The sequence below is a fragment of the Diceros bicornis genome, chromosome 3, assembly GCF_020826845.1.
Source record: "Diceros bicornis minor isolate mBicDic1 chromosome 3, mDicBic1.mat.cur, whole genome shotgun sequence".
NCBI lineage: Eukaryota > Metazoa > Chordata > Mammalia > Perissodactyla > Rhinocerotidae > Diceros > Diceros bicornis.
Genome location: NC_080742.1, coordinates 25,211,756 through 25,226,910, shown reverse-complemented (window position 1 = coordinate 25,226,910; position 15,155 = coordinate 25,211,756). Strand labels below are relative to the sequence as shown.

Below are 15,155 nucleotides of genomic sequence, written 5' to 3'. Positions count from 1 at the left end.
TGATATGGCTCATGGGACATCTCACCTGGAAAGTCTCAGCACATCTTGGTTGAGGCCCAGGAATATCTTTGTAAAAAGCATTCCAGGTGATTTTTCAACCTCAGGCAGGTTAGAGAAATGTGTTAAAGCATGAATGGGAAGAGATTTCTTTGCAGGTGATCAGTTTTTAAAATATCCAAATCTTCAGACATTATTTAAAACCAACCAACCAATTCTGAATGCCCTGGCAATCTAGTCTACAAAATTGTACAAGTGAGGAAAAGGGCCCATAGTTCAGAGTTCATCTTCCTGTTCTATAGTAACTGTTAAGGATCTATCAAATGCCATAGAAGCCAACTCTGAACGTTTTCAAAGAAATAATAATGATAATAAACCAGTCTTATCAAATTTAGAACATGAGAATGTAAAGAAAAAAGGGATATATACAACCAATACACTAAATATACTATAATCTTTACATAGTAGATTGCTACAAAAATGGCCCCAATATATCATGCCCTTTTGTACCTGCTCACTTACATTTACAAAATGACTTTGCTGTTCCTCTTATCAAAAGATGAGACTTTCCCCCCTCTCCTTGAACATGGACTGTTCTTGTAACTTGTTTTAACCCATAAAATGCAAAAGAAGTGACATCATGTGACTTCAGAGCATAGGTCACAACAGACCTTGCAACTTCTACCTTTCCTTCTTGGAGCACTCCCACTGCCAAGTATGGAAGTCCAGGCTAGAATACTGAACGCTCAAAGACCACATGGAGAGAGAGTCTCCCACCAAGTCCCCAGACAGTGGGTGAGGCCATCTTAGACTTTGCAGCCTCAGTCCAGCAGCCTGGTGATTGCAGCTGCATAAAATAACTCAGGCAAGACCAGTAGAAGAACCATCTGGCTGGGCACAATCAACTCACACAATCTGGAGAAATTATCAATTGTAAGACAGTAAGTTTTGGGTGATTTATTACACAATAATACATAACTTATACATAAAGTATAAGGTCAAACCAGAAGGAATCGCTTATTCAAACGCAAAACAAGCAGCTATGTGATTGAGAGTTTTATTTTCAGAGACAGAAACTACAAAACTGAATAGAGAAGAGGAAAAAAACTGTAAAATCCTGAGACTCTGATTCAGCATTTAATCCTTTTAAAGTCACTAACTCAACTAATTTTAAATATAAGTGCTTTCATTTTATATTCACAAAACTAATTACAACAATATACTATAATGAATTTTGTTAGGTTTTTTTGTGTCAGAGGATATAAACCTCCCTCCTACAATCTAATGCTTCTGTCTGTCCAACAGAAACTATTTTTTTTAGATCATCATTAAATTGTAGTGGTCTTTCCCATCAAATGTAGTAGGCTTATATCCCTGTGGTGAATATGGAAGGCACTGATTTCAGAGAAATTAGCATCCAATCATGTATTTCATACCCTTTGGCAACTAGAAAATGTTAAAGTGCTTAGAAGACTCTACAATGATGTTCAGAGAGAGGATTTATAAACTATACATGTACCAAAGAAAATATTTAAAAGTTAGAGTAAGACTTGCATTGTTAAAATTTGTAGATTTGCACTGTTGAGACTTATCTTAAATATTGCATAGTTCTATATTCACTATATCATAATTTTCATTGCTGTTGCATCAGAGGAAGCTTAAAAATATTTCTACTTTCCATGTCAGAATAAATTTAGAGAGCATGATTCTACTAATTTCTTCATTTAACAAGTTTCCTTCAAGTCAACATTTCTTCGTATCTCACCGTACAACCCACTCCCAGCACCCAGTTTAACAATACATTTTGGTAAGTGCTTAATAAATGATTAGTCTCTAAAGATGAGCAGTGTTCACCAGCTGAATCATATCATGGAAAGCATGAAAAACCTGCTGTATTAGCTTTTCTGCATCAGTCTCTGAACATGATTTCCAAGCTGAACAGGCCACAACAAACCTGCGAAGCACAAATAATAAATGATTAAATACTATGCAAAAATCACAACACAAAAAAGCCCCAAATGGTAATGGTGGATACAGCTCTGACCTTTATTCCAACTGGCTAGTCACAGATGAAATATGAATTCTTGATGACATTAGGTAAATGTCACCTGACACAACTGAAGATAAAGCCATGTTTATACAACATGATTAATGATCACTAGTCATTTTCCAGTGACACTGTGCAAATAATTCTCAAATATTTAGTGACATCTAAATATATTTCTCTGCAAAGATTAACAATTCCTATTTAAGTATTAAAATTTTTAAAAATTCAGTTATCTTTCTAAATTATAAAAGGAAATAACCTTTCCTACATGCACAATTCACAAAAGAATGTACAAAGATATCAATAAACAAAAAAATGTTTTGCTTCATAAGCAAAGAAAGAATTCAAATGTTATTTTTGCCTATAAAATTGGTAAAGAATGTTTTATAGCCTAGAGTTGGAAATGATGTGATAAAATGAGGAAGGATATATTATAATATTATATGTTATTTGTAATGATGAAAAACTGGAAATAGTAGGGAAGTGGTTAGATAAATTACGGAAATCTCTAAGACTAGACAGTATTCAACCATCAAAATATCTCAAAGCATATTTAATGGCATTGGGAATTGCTTGAAATAATATTGTGAGAATTAAATTCACAAAAAAGACACTAAATTATTTACAATATGATCAAAATTTATAAAAATTTTACACACAATCTATATACATTATAGATTAGAAACATAACACTCTTGTGTCTTAAAATGGAAATGTAGATAACTTTGTTCTTATATTTTTCCTTATTTTACAAGTTTTTTATAATGAGCATGTAGTACATTTAAAATGCTATTTCAAAAATAAAATAAACCAATTTTCTTTCAGTCATACAATTCTCAAGTTTAACAGTGAATGAAAAAATCCCTTCCAGATAATTTCTATGTATTTCATTTGAAAACTGTTTTGGGTGTGTTCATAGTAATGACTCATAAATGTATACCTCTAGCCCTGACCTCTTTTCTGAGCTCAATACTCATATATTCAACTGCCTACTGACATATCCTCTCATATATAAATAGAAACATCATAAATCCTTGAATTAGCAGAAATCTCCAAGTCAATATGTACAAAACAAAATTCTTCATTCTGCCCCCAAACCTATTTCTCCCCTAATTTTCTCCATCCCAGTAAATGCCTCCATCCAAATTAGCAATCCCTCAATCAGTAAGTCCTACTGGTTTTACCTCCAAAATATATCTCAAATCCCTCCACTTTTCTTCACCTTCATGAACAACTGCTTTGTTCAACTTATTCATGCTTCCTGACTGATTTCCCTCATCTCATTCTTGCCCATATTACTGTCCACCTAATTTATATTCCATATAGCAGCCAATAGTCCTCTTTACATGTAAATAAAACATGTAATTCTCATGCTTAAAACTGGTGAAATGCTTCCCATTATTCTTAGGAGAAAATCCAAACTCCTTACCATGTTACAAGGCCCTACATCAACTGAACACCCCAACCAAATCTGTGTCCTCAGGAGTATCATTTTTAAAGCTCTCCAGGTGATTCTAATGTGCGCTCTGGGTTGAGAACACTGCCCTTCAAGATTTAGCTCCTGTCTACCTCTCTTCAACTTCTTCTTCCACCACCCTGCCACTCAATTGCTAATTTATAGCCATACTGCCTCTTTCCATTCCTTATAAATGCCAAGGTTTTTTCTATCCCAGGACCTGTTCAACAACAAAGTCACTGTGCAACATATTTATGAGGCATTGTTACAGACCTGGGGATACAATAAACAAATCAAAAACCTTGTACTTGCGGGCTTACATTCTAGGAAGGGAAGACAGATAACAGACAAATAAATATACATACATACTGGGTAGATATAAGTGTTATAAAGAAAATGCAGCAGGTGTGTGTGGGAAAGGGGAGAAGTGCTATTTTAGATGATCAGGGAAGGCCTCTCAGGTAAGAGCAAATTTTTAACAAATATCTGTATGAAGTAAGGGAGTGATTCTTGCATATATTTCGAGGAAGAAAGTACTAGGCAGAGGAAATCATAACTATGAATGCCATGAGGAGGGACCTTGCTTGGTATGTTTAAGGTACAAGAAGGACAGTGTGGCTGCAGTAGAGTGAAACAGTAGGAGAGTTGGAGAAGATAAGGTCAGAGAGGTAACTGAGAGCTAGGACATGTACAGTCTCACAAGAGGACTTTGGATTTTACTGTGAGTGAAATGAGAAGCCCTCAGAGGATTCTGAGTACAAGAATGAAATGACTTGAGTTACATTTTTTTTGTGTGTGTGAGGAAGATCGGCCCTGAGCTAACATCTGCCAATCCTCCTCTTTTTGCTGAGGAAGACTGGCCCTGGGCTAACATCCGTGCCCATCTTCCTCTACTTTATATGGGACGCCACCACAGCATGGCCTGACAAGCGTGCGTCAGTGTGCACCCGGGATCTGAACCGGCGAACCCCGGGCCGCTGCAGCAGAGCGTGCGCACTTAACCGTTTGTGCCACCAGGCCAGCCCCTTGAGTTACATTTTTAAAAGGACTATCAGGGCTGCTGTGTAGAGAATGGTCTGCAGGGCAGGAATGGTGGAAGCAAGAAGACTACACAGGAACCTGTTGCAATAACCTAAGTGGGAGAGGATAGTGGCTCAGCTTGGGTGGTAGCACTGGGAATAGTAAGCAGTGATCAGATTCTGGAGAGCCGTTTTCTTGGCTATTCATGCGAGTAATTCCTTCTCATCCTTAACATCTCAGCTTAGTTGTCACTCCTCAGAGACATTCCTTGACCACACTTTATAAAGCCGTGCTCCATCTCCCCACCAGTTGTCTCTATTACCACATCAACTTGTTTATTTCCTTCACAGCATCCATCACTATTTGAAGTTATCTTGCTTATTTGTTGGCTTTTGTCTCTCTTTCCCAAACAGAAAATAAAGTCTATCAGATGGTGGATCTTGTCTGTCTTGTGTCCTTAGCACCTAAAACAGTACCCGGCACACTACAAGTTCTCACTAAATATTTTCTGAATGAGTGAATGGACGTTCTGCCCCAGGATCATTAAAAATATATTTTTCTTAAGTCAGTGAGCTCAGGTATATCTGGCCTGAACTCTTATTACTGCACACAATACAGGATCCACTACTTGTCGGGGGATATGTTAGAATGCTTACTTATTCTCTGTGTCTGATGATTTTAGACCTCTGACCCTTTATTATGAAAAAAGATGATAAGATCTGTGTTTAACCTTTGTCATTCAACCTTTAATTTGTAAATTAATGTACACAAACTGAATACTATGGGAATACATAATGTAAGGACTTAGACGCCAACAAATACAAGCACCACTAACAGACTATGCACAAATCACACTTGACATGGAGGCAGATGATAAAATTTTGAAAAAATAACACTGAGTGTAAACTCTTTAAAAAAGGAGAAGTATTAAAAAATGTATAAGAGTGCAACTATGACATACAACTATCTACTGGGGCTTTGGGGAAAAAAAAAGGAGGAGGATTGGCAATAGATGTTAGCTCAGAGCCAGTCTTCCTCAGCAAAAAAAAAAGAGGAGGATTAGCATGGATGTTAGCTCAGGGCTGATCTTCCTCACAAAAAAAAAAAAAAATGTATTAGAAACTGAAATATGCCATACATATTATCATTCAAATTTTTCCCATTCCATCAGAAGTGCCTCCAATCCTGCCCTCTTCTTATTCACATAGTGCTAAATGTGGCCATGTCATTTTTTTATAAAGCCTCCCATGCTTGGAAAGACCGCTACAAAGAGACTGCCAGACTGTGAATGAGGACCTTCTAAGCCTTTCTATCAATTCCATATTACCTTGTTCTCCACCTCTCTTTTTCCTACCAGGTTTTAATATTTCCTTTCTCCCTCTTTCCAAAAACATAAGTCGAACTTGATACAACCCAAATGAAATGCATCTGAATTGGTAAAACATTCTTTTTTTGAATATAAATTAATTTACCTAGTCTCTTATCTTAGTCTTATTAGTATTGTCTATGACTATGTGAAACACCACATATTTACAAGGCAGTCAAATTTTATCTGAACTTACCATAAAATACCTTGGGTGGAACAAATATGTTAATATGTATACTGATTTTTGAGGATGATGATGACGATCACCGAGTCAACCTTAAACAGTGTTCTACACAAAATGGCTAAAGGAATAATATGACAAGTGTCTCAAAAGCAGGACAGAGAAACATAAATACACATTAAATGCCTAAGTGGTAAAAATAATTAACTATGCAGCAAGTGACAGATGACACAATCAGAATCACAGCAGAGGAAAGACATTCAAACAACAAGTGATAGCTTTCTTACTCTATAGCACAGTAAGAATAACAAGAGCAGCTTCACCTGTCATCTCTGATGTGGTAGAAAAATCCATAGCCATCGTGTACCATGGGAACCACCACTCCCTGGACTCTTAAATAACCAACCAGACTTGTTGAGAGGGCAAAGTTTCCACCTCCTCCACTGTGTGCCATAAAGAAAGAATATTTTACTAGGCTTACAGAAGCTTATACTGCTTTTGAAGAGCTTTTAACATTCAGAAAAAAAGAAACTGCTTGATGAAGTTATAAAACAGTCTATTATATCACCTTTTGGAGAAAAGTGGGTCCGTAAAGAGTTCTGGAACAGGGAGACCTTCCTCTTTTGCTATGAGTGAAAGCCCTAAAAGATGACGGTCAAATCCTACAATGAAACCCCAAATCTGAAGTTAGAAAAAATTTTTCAACATAAGAGAATTTTTTTAAAAAGTTAGAATAATTCTAATATAAGTACCTTTTCCAATTGAACAGTCTCTCATCATTTTATCATGCTTTGCAAAAGCTTGTAACATCTTTTGCTGCTGCTCAAGATGCTGTGTTAAAAATCAAGAGACATTTTAATAACAAACTGTACAGAAACCAAACAAAAAAAGACTTCAGCTCAATGTAATTAGGATTTGGGTAATTTGGGAGAGAAAAGAAGATTTCTAAGAAGACCTTGAGACACATGCTTCTGTGTCTTTTCCTCACTTCTAGTATTGCCTTTTCCTTCCTATATGTCCTGCATCTTGATTATTTCTTTCCCGGAACAGGAAAATAGGAACTTCTTGGCAGCATGGAAGTGATATTAACAAGTATATAGAGAGAAGCAACTAGGATTTCAAAACTAAAGCATAGTTGTACAAAATGGTAATCAAGCAGTTCCTTGAAATTAAAATAAATTAACATATACATAACTATGGCTATCAAAACTAAAGAAACATATGCAATACCAAAATAGCAGTGGGAAGGAACTACCCTGTCGTCTAAATGCTTCAAAAAAGTAAAACAAAACATATAAAATTTTTCTGGTTCTAATACATGAAAACAAAAATCCGTGATTTCAAAAACGTTCAAACACATCAAGAAAAGCTTCCTTTTGACTGCACTTTGGGAGCCTGTATTTTACTGGTGTTACTCTAAAAGTCGATCAACAGTAGTGAAATACTCAAGGTACTGAGGATATTTTGCTTAGGAAATGACACAAATGGGCTTCGTCCCAGGTCTTCCCTGTTTCTTATTCTTTCCAAGTATATACTTCACTGGCAACTGAGCAAATGTTTTGAAAGCTTCAGGAAAAAATGTCTGAAAGTATTTTACTGATCCAGGGGAACTGAGGTAAAGAAGTTAGTTATTCAAGCGCCAAGCTTCCTTTAGAACAATTAAACAAATTCTGTGAATCTTTTCATTTCAAATACTCACACTGGTAGAAGGATCCTGCATGGATTGGCACCACCTGACTGCTTCTACGGTACATGAACGCACAGTCTCTGTACGGCCATGATAAAAATATCTTGTCATAGCTGTTTCATAGCAGCAACCAGGGCTACAAGCAAAAAATGAAAATAAGAGAATGAAAATGCTCTGATGTTATTACAAAGAAGAGTTTACCTAATAAAGCTGGCGTTGGTCAGAGACTAAGTTCTACAATATAGACCAAAGTTGAGACTTTCAATAACAAAGAGGCTATTTTCAATATCAAAGAACAAAAAATACTCTGGTATACAGAGCCTCGTATAATATGGAATCTTTCACAGGCTTGGCTGCTGTCAGGTTATTTACACAGGAGTCTGTGGTAGGTGGCCTCTGAGATGCCCCCCAGTCCTCCTGCTATTTATGCCCTGGTATAACCCCTCACATTGAATGTGGGACAGACTTAGCGACTTGGTTCTAAAGAAAAGAATATGACAGGGGCCGGCCCCGTGGCATAGCGGTTAAGTGCACGCCCTCCACTGCTGGCGGCCTGGGTTCGGATCCCGGGCGCACACCGATGCACCGCTTGTCAGGCCATGATGTGGCAGCGTCCCATATAAAGTGGAGGAAGATAGGCACAGATGTTAGTCCAGGGCCAGTCTTCCTCAGCAAAAAAAGGAGGATTGGCATGGATGTTAGCTCAGGGCTGATCTTCCTCACACACAAAAAAAAAATAAAGAAAAAAAAGAAAGAAAGAAAAGAATATGACAAAAGTGATGGGATGTCACTTCTGAAATTAGGTTATAGAGAGAGCTCTCTCTTGCTCTCTCACTTCCTTACTCTGAGGAAAGCCAGCTGCGAAGCTGGGAGCTGCCCTGTAGAGAGGCCTAGGTGGCAAGAAACTGAAGAGGGCATCTGGACAACAGCTTGGGAGGAACTAAATCCTACTGATGACCATGTGAGTGAGCTTGGAAGTGTATCCTCCCTCAGGAGCGCCTTCAGATGAGAACACAGCCCTGGCTGACACCCTGACTACAACCTCACAAAAGACCTGAAGTCAGAGGCACCCAGCTAAGCTGCACCTGGATTCCTAGTCAACAGAATATGTGAGATGACAAATGTGTGTTGTTTTAAGCCACTAATTTTGGGGGTAATTTGTTACACAGCAATAGATAATACAGAGTCCTTGCCCTTGAGTTCCTTCATGTAGAATATGAACGACTGCAGAAGTCATTCTACAATGGGAATTTAAGAAGTTCCCCAGAGTGATGACTGTTTTCCTGAGTTGGAGAATGATATAATAATTTTAGATATAAAGCTCTTTTACTTTCCTGGTGGTTGGACTTTAGAGTTACAGAGATCAAATTGAGTGAGAGTAAAAGGTCTGAATGTGGCCACTAAGAGGGCTCAAACAGAATTTTTGAGCCTCTTCTGTTCGGTGTTTCTGTGAGGCTGTCTCCCTGAGCTAAAACTGTATCCTTTCAAAGTATGAAGGAGAAAATATGAATAAAAATTTTAAACACCATTAAATTAACATTCTTTTAAAAAAATAGGTTAAGGGCCAGCCTCGTGGCTTAGCGGTTAAGTGCGCGCGCTCCGCTGCTGGCAGCCCGGGTTTGATCCTGGGCGCGCACCGACGCACCGCTTCTCCGGCCATGCTGAGGCCGCGTCCCACATACAGCAACTAGAAGGATGTACAACTATGACATACAACTATCTACGGGGGCTTTGGGGGAAAAAATAAATAAATAAAAAATTTAAAAGATAGGTTAAAAATAAAAGCAGCAAGAATGAATGACAAAATATCACTACTCTGCAACCTCTAATGAAATAATTGATCTTGGTAATGATCATCAATGACTATTAAAACCATTAGGTGAAAAACTCAGGGAGGAAACTTTATAATGGATCTAGGCTGACAACTGAACCCACTCTCAATCAGAAAGGGATAAAATAGAAAACAAATAACATTAACTATTTAATTTATTGTTGTAAAAAATAATAAAAATAACTGATTATTATTCTCAAGTCTCTGGATCTAACCACCAGTTTATAGGAAATATGAGAGAAGAAGCAACATGTTTAACAGTTTTTTTTTTTTTACTTAAAAGGCAAATGCATAAAACAATATAAATTTATGTTAATGGGCACACAATGTATCAAGATGTAATCTGTAACAATAACAAAATAGAGGGCAGTACAGAGATATATAGAAGCAGAGTGTATACTACTGAAACTAAGCTGATATTATTCAAACTAGGTTGTTATAAAGTTAAGATGTTAATTGTAATCTCTAAGGTAACATGAAGAACATAAAGAGAAAAAATAAAGAGAAAAAACAGAAGGGAATCAAAATGGTACACTACAAAAAACCAACTACATACCAAAAAAGGCAGCAATGGAGAAATGAGGAACAAAAAACATATCACACCTACAAAAAACACAGCTAAATGGCAGAAGTAAATTCCCCCTTATCAGTAATGATTTTAAATGTAAATAGATTAAACTCTCCAATCAAAGGCAGAGATTGGCAGAATGGATAAAAAAAATTGTCTATCTATATGCCGTCTACAAGAGATTCACTTTAGATACAAAGACATTAAGAGGTTAAAAGTAAAAGGATGATGGGCCGGCCCCATGGCTTAGCGGTTAAGTGCGCGTGCTCCACTGCTGGCGGCCCAGGTTCGGATCCCGGGCGCGCACTGACGCACCATTTCTCCGGCCATGCTGGGGCCGCGTCCCACATACAGCAACTAGAAGGATGTGCAGCTATGACATGCAACTGTCTGCTGGGGCTTTGGGGCGAAAAAAATAAATAAATAAAATCTTTAAAAAAAAAAAAGTAAAAGGATGAAAAAAGATATTCCATGAAAATAGTAACCAAAAGAGAGTTAGAGCGGCTATGTTATTATCAGACAAAATAGATTTTAAGTCAAAAAGGTTAAAATAGACAAACAGGACATTATATATTGATAAAAGGTTTAATTCATCAAGAAGATATAACAATTATGAAAATATATGCACCAAACAACAGAGCCCTAAAATATATGAAGCAAACACTGACAGAACTAAAGACAGAACTAGACAGCTCTACAACAATAGTTGGAGACTTCAATACCCAACTTTCAATAATGGATAGAATATGCAGACAGAAGATCAACAGGGAAACAGCGGACTTGAACAACTCTATAAGTAACTAGACCTATTAGATATATATAGAATATGCCACTCAATAATAGCAGAATTCAGATTCTTCTCAAGTGCACATGGGTCGAACATTCTCCAGGATAAACCATATATTAAGCCACAAAACAAGTCAGAATAAATTTAAAAAGACTGAAATCATACAATGTATTTTATTCAATGATAATGGAATGAAGCTAGAAATCAATAACAGAAGAAACACTGGAAAATTCACAAATACGTAGAAATTAAACAATATATTCTTAAAAAACTAATTCAAGGAGAAATCACCAGGGAAATTAGAAAATACCTTGAGGGGCCGGCCCAGTGGCGCAAGCGGTTAAGTGTGCGCGCTCCGCTGCGGCGGCCCAGGGTTCGCCAGTTGGGATCCCGGGTTCAGATCCCAGCGCGCACTGACACACCCCTTGTCAGGCCATGCTGTGGCGGCGTCCCATATAAAGTGGAGGAAGATGGGCATGGATATTAGCCCAGGGCCAGTCATTGTCAGCAAAAAGAGAAGGATTGGCAGATGTTAGCTCAGGGCCAATCTTCCTCACAAAAAAAAAAGAAAGAAAGAAAGAAAGAAAATACCTTGAAATGAATGAAAATGAAAACACAACATACCAAAATTTATGGGATAAAGCAAAAGCAGTGTTCAGGGGGAAAATTTATTGCTCTGAATGCTTACATTAAAAAAAGAAAGATCTCAAATCAATAAACTAACTGCACACCTTAAGGAACTATGAAAAAGAAGAGCAAACTAGACCCAAAGCTAGCAAAATGAAGAAAATAATTAAGATTAGAGTAGAGATAAACAAAATACAGAAATTAAATGTAGAGAAAGTTAACTAAAACAAAAGTTGGTTCTTTGAAAAGAACAACAAAACCTACAAACCTTTAGCTACACTGACTAAGATAAAAAGGGAATAGACTCCAATTACTAAAATTGGCTATTAAAGAGAGGGCATTATTTTGACTTAACAGAAATAAAAAGGATTACTGAGGTATCTCAGAGATATTGTGAGTTTGGTTCCAGACCACTGCAATAAAGTGAGTATCACAATAAAGCGAGTCACGTGAATTTTTTGGTTTCTCAGTGAACATAAAAGTTATGTTTACAATATACTGTAGTCTATCAAGTGTGCAATAGCATTACGCCTGAAAAAACAATGTACAACCTTAATTTAAAAATACTTTATTAGTAAAAAAATTGCTAACTATCATCTGAGGTTTCAGCAAGTCATAATCTTTTTGCTGGTGGAGGGTCTTGTAAAAAATGCAATATCTGCAAAGTACAATAAAGTGAAGCACAATAAAACAAGGTATGCCTGTATAAGAGAGTACTATGAGAAACTGTATACCAATAAATTGGGTATCCTAGATGAAATGGACATATTATGAGAAACACACAAACTACCAAATATGACTCAAGAAAAAATAAAAATCTGACTGGACCTATAACAAGTAAGAAGATGAATCAGTAATCAAAAACTCCCAACAAAGAAAAGTTCTGGACCAGATGGCTTCATTGATGAATTCTAACACTTAAAGAATTAACACCACTCCTTCTCAAACTCTTCTAAAAAACTGGAGAGAATACTTCCTAATTCATAATATGAGGCCAGCATTACCCTGTTACCAAAACCAAAAACACTACAAGACAAGACACTATAGATCAATATCCCTTATGAATATAGATACAAAAATCCTCTACAAATTACTAGCAAATCAAATTCAGCAGCATATTAAAGGATGATACACCATGACCAGGAACACAAGGGTGGTTCAACATGTGAAAACTCAATGTAATACACCAGATTAATAGAATGAAGGAAAAGACCTACATGATGATCTCAGTTGATATAGAAAAAGCTTTCAACAAAATCCAACACTCTGGGACCAGCCCCGTGGCGTAGTGGTTAAGTTCAGCGCATTCCACTTCACTGGCCCAGGTTCGTAGATTCAGATCCTGGGCGTGGACCTACACCACTCATCAGCCACACTGTGGCGGCAACCCACATATAAAGTAGAGAAAGACTGGCACAGTTGTTAGCTCAGGGCTAATCTTCCTCAGCAAAAAAAAAAGAAAAAAAAATCCAACACTCTTCCATAATAAAATCACTCAAACTATGAATAGAAGAGAACTTTCTCAACATGATAAAGGGCATTTATGAAAAACTGACTGCTAACATCATACTCAATGGTGAAAGACTGAAAACTTTCCACCTAAGATGAGTATGAAAGAAGAAGGATGCCTGCTTTTGCCACTTCTATTCAACATAGTATTGGTTGTTCTAGCCAGAGGAAAAAAGTAAAAGGCACCCAAACTGGAAAGGAAAAAGCAAAACTATCTATTCATAGATACCTGATCTTATATTTAGAAAACCCTAAAGAATTCAAAAAAACTGTTAAGACCTAATAAACAAATTTTGCAAAGTTTCAAGATACCAAATCAACACAAAAATCAGTTGCATTTCTATACACTAGCAATGAATGATATGAAAAGAAAATTAAGAAAATAGTTCCATTTACAATAGCATCAAAAAGAATAAAATACTCAGGACTAATATTAACCAAGGAAGTGAAAAGACTTGTACACTGAAAACTACAAAACATTGCTGAAAGAAATTTAAAAAGACATAGATAAAGGGAAAGGGACCCCATGTTCATGCTTTGGAAGACTTAATATCTTTAAGATGACAATACTACCCAAAGTGATCTATAGATTCAATGCAATCTCTATCAAAATCCCAACAACATTTTTGCAAAAATGGAACAACCCATCCTAAAATTCACATGGAATTTCAAGGGACCTAGAATAGCCAAAAAATCTTGAAGAAAAGAACAGAGGTGAAAGACTCACACTTCCAGATTTCAAAACTTACTACAAAGCTACAATAATCAAAACAGTGTTCCATGAGCACAAGAAGAGACATACAGACCAATGGAATAGAATTAAAAGCCCAGAAATAATCCTCACATCTATAGTCAATTGATTTTGGACAAGAGGGTCAAGACCATTCAATAGGGAAAGAAGAGTCTCTTCAACAAATAATGCTAGGAAATCTGGACAGCCACATGCAAAAGAATAAATTTGGACCTTACCATACACCATATACAAAAATGAACTCAAAGGGATCAAAGATCCAAAGTAAGAGCTACAATTGTAAAACTCTTAGAAGAAAACATAGGGGAAAAGCTTCATGACATTGGATTTGGCAAGGCTTTCTTGGATATGACACCAAAAGCACAGGCAACAGATGAAAAAAATAGATAAATTGGACTTCAAAATTAAAAACTTTGTGCAAAGGATACTATCAAGAGAGTGAAAAGACAACTCACACAATGGGAGAAAATATTTGCAAATCACATATTTGATAAGAGTTTTATATCCAAAATATATAAGGAACTCTTACAATTCAACAACAAAATGACAGACAAATCAATTACCAAATGCACAAAAGACCATGAACAGACATTTAGCCAAAGAAGATATACAAATGGCCAATAAACATACAAAAAGATAATCAACCTCACTAGTCATTAGGGAAATGCAAATAAAAACCACAATGAGATACCACTTCACAACTACTAGGATGGCTATAATTTTTTAAAAACAGAAAAATAACTGTTAGCAAGGATGTGGAGCAATTAGAACCTGCTGGTAAGAATGTAAAATGGTGTTGCCACTGTTACAGATGAATGGATAAACAAAATGTGATATATCCATATAATGGAATATTATTCAGCCATAAAAAGGAATGAAGTTCTGATTCTACAACATGGATGAACCTTGAAAACATCATCTTAAGTGAAATAAACTAAACATAAAAGGACAGATATTGTATAATTCCACTTACAGGAAATATATAGAACAGGCAAATTCATAGAGACAGAAAGTAGACTAGAGGTTACCAGAGGCTGGGGCAGTAGGAGGAATGGGCAGTTATTGCTTAATGGATACAGAGTTTCTGTTTGGGGTAATGAAAACATTTTGGAAACAGAAAGTAGTGATGGTTGCACAACATTGTGAATGCAATTAATGCCACTGGATTAAACAATTAAAAATGGTTAAAATGGCAAGTTGTATTGCATATACATTTTACCACAATAAAAAAAGATAACTGACTGCTTAAGGCAAAAACAGTAACTGTGCATTGTGAGGTATATAAATACACAGAAGTATAATATATGCCAACAACAGCACAAAGAATG

At 36.4% G+C, this 15,155-nt stretch overlaps 1 protein-coding gene across 5 annotated transcripts in view; it reads right to left on the bottom strand.

Annotated features, from left to right (window-relative positions):
* Nucleotides 1-471: 471 nt before the first annotated feature.
* CROT (carnitine O-octanoyltransferase) overlaps nucleotides 472-15,155 on the bottom strand; it is a 56,462-nt gene continuing 41,778 nt past the window's right edge. For 4 of the 5 annotated variants that reach the window (XM_058524755.1, XM_058524774.1, XM_058524762.1 and 1 more), the window contains 5 exons: nucleotides 7,767-7,890; nucleotides 6,820-6,898; nucleotides 6,636-6,729; nucleotides 6,391-6,510; nucleotides 472-1,951 (listed from right to left, as the gene is read on the bottom strand). In XM_058524755.1, the coding sequence (XP_058380738.1) occupies nucleotides 1,831-1,951; nucleotides 6,391-6,510; nucleotides 6,636-6,729; nucleotides 6,820-6,898; nucleotides 7,767-7,890 (538 nt within the window). In that variant the 3' untranslated portion in view covers nucleotides 472-1,830. The remainder of the gene's footprint in view (nucleotides 1,952-6,390; nucleotides 6,511-6,635; nucleotides 6,730-6,819; nucleotides 6,899-7,766; nucleotides 7,891-15,155) is intronic. The other variant, XM_058524780.1, reaches the window with a different exon arrangement.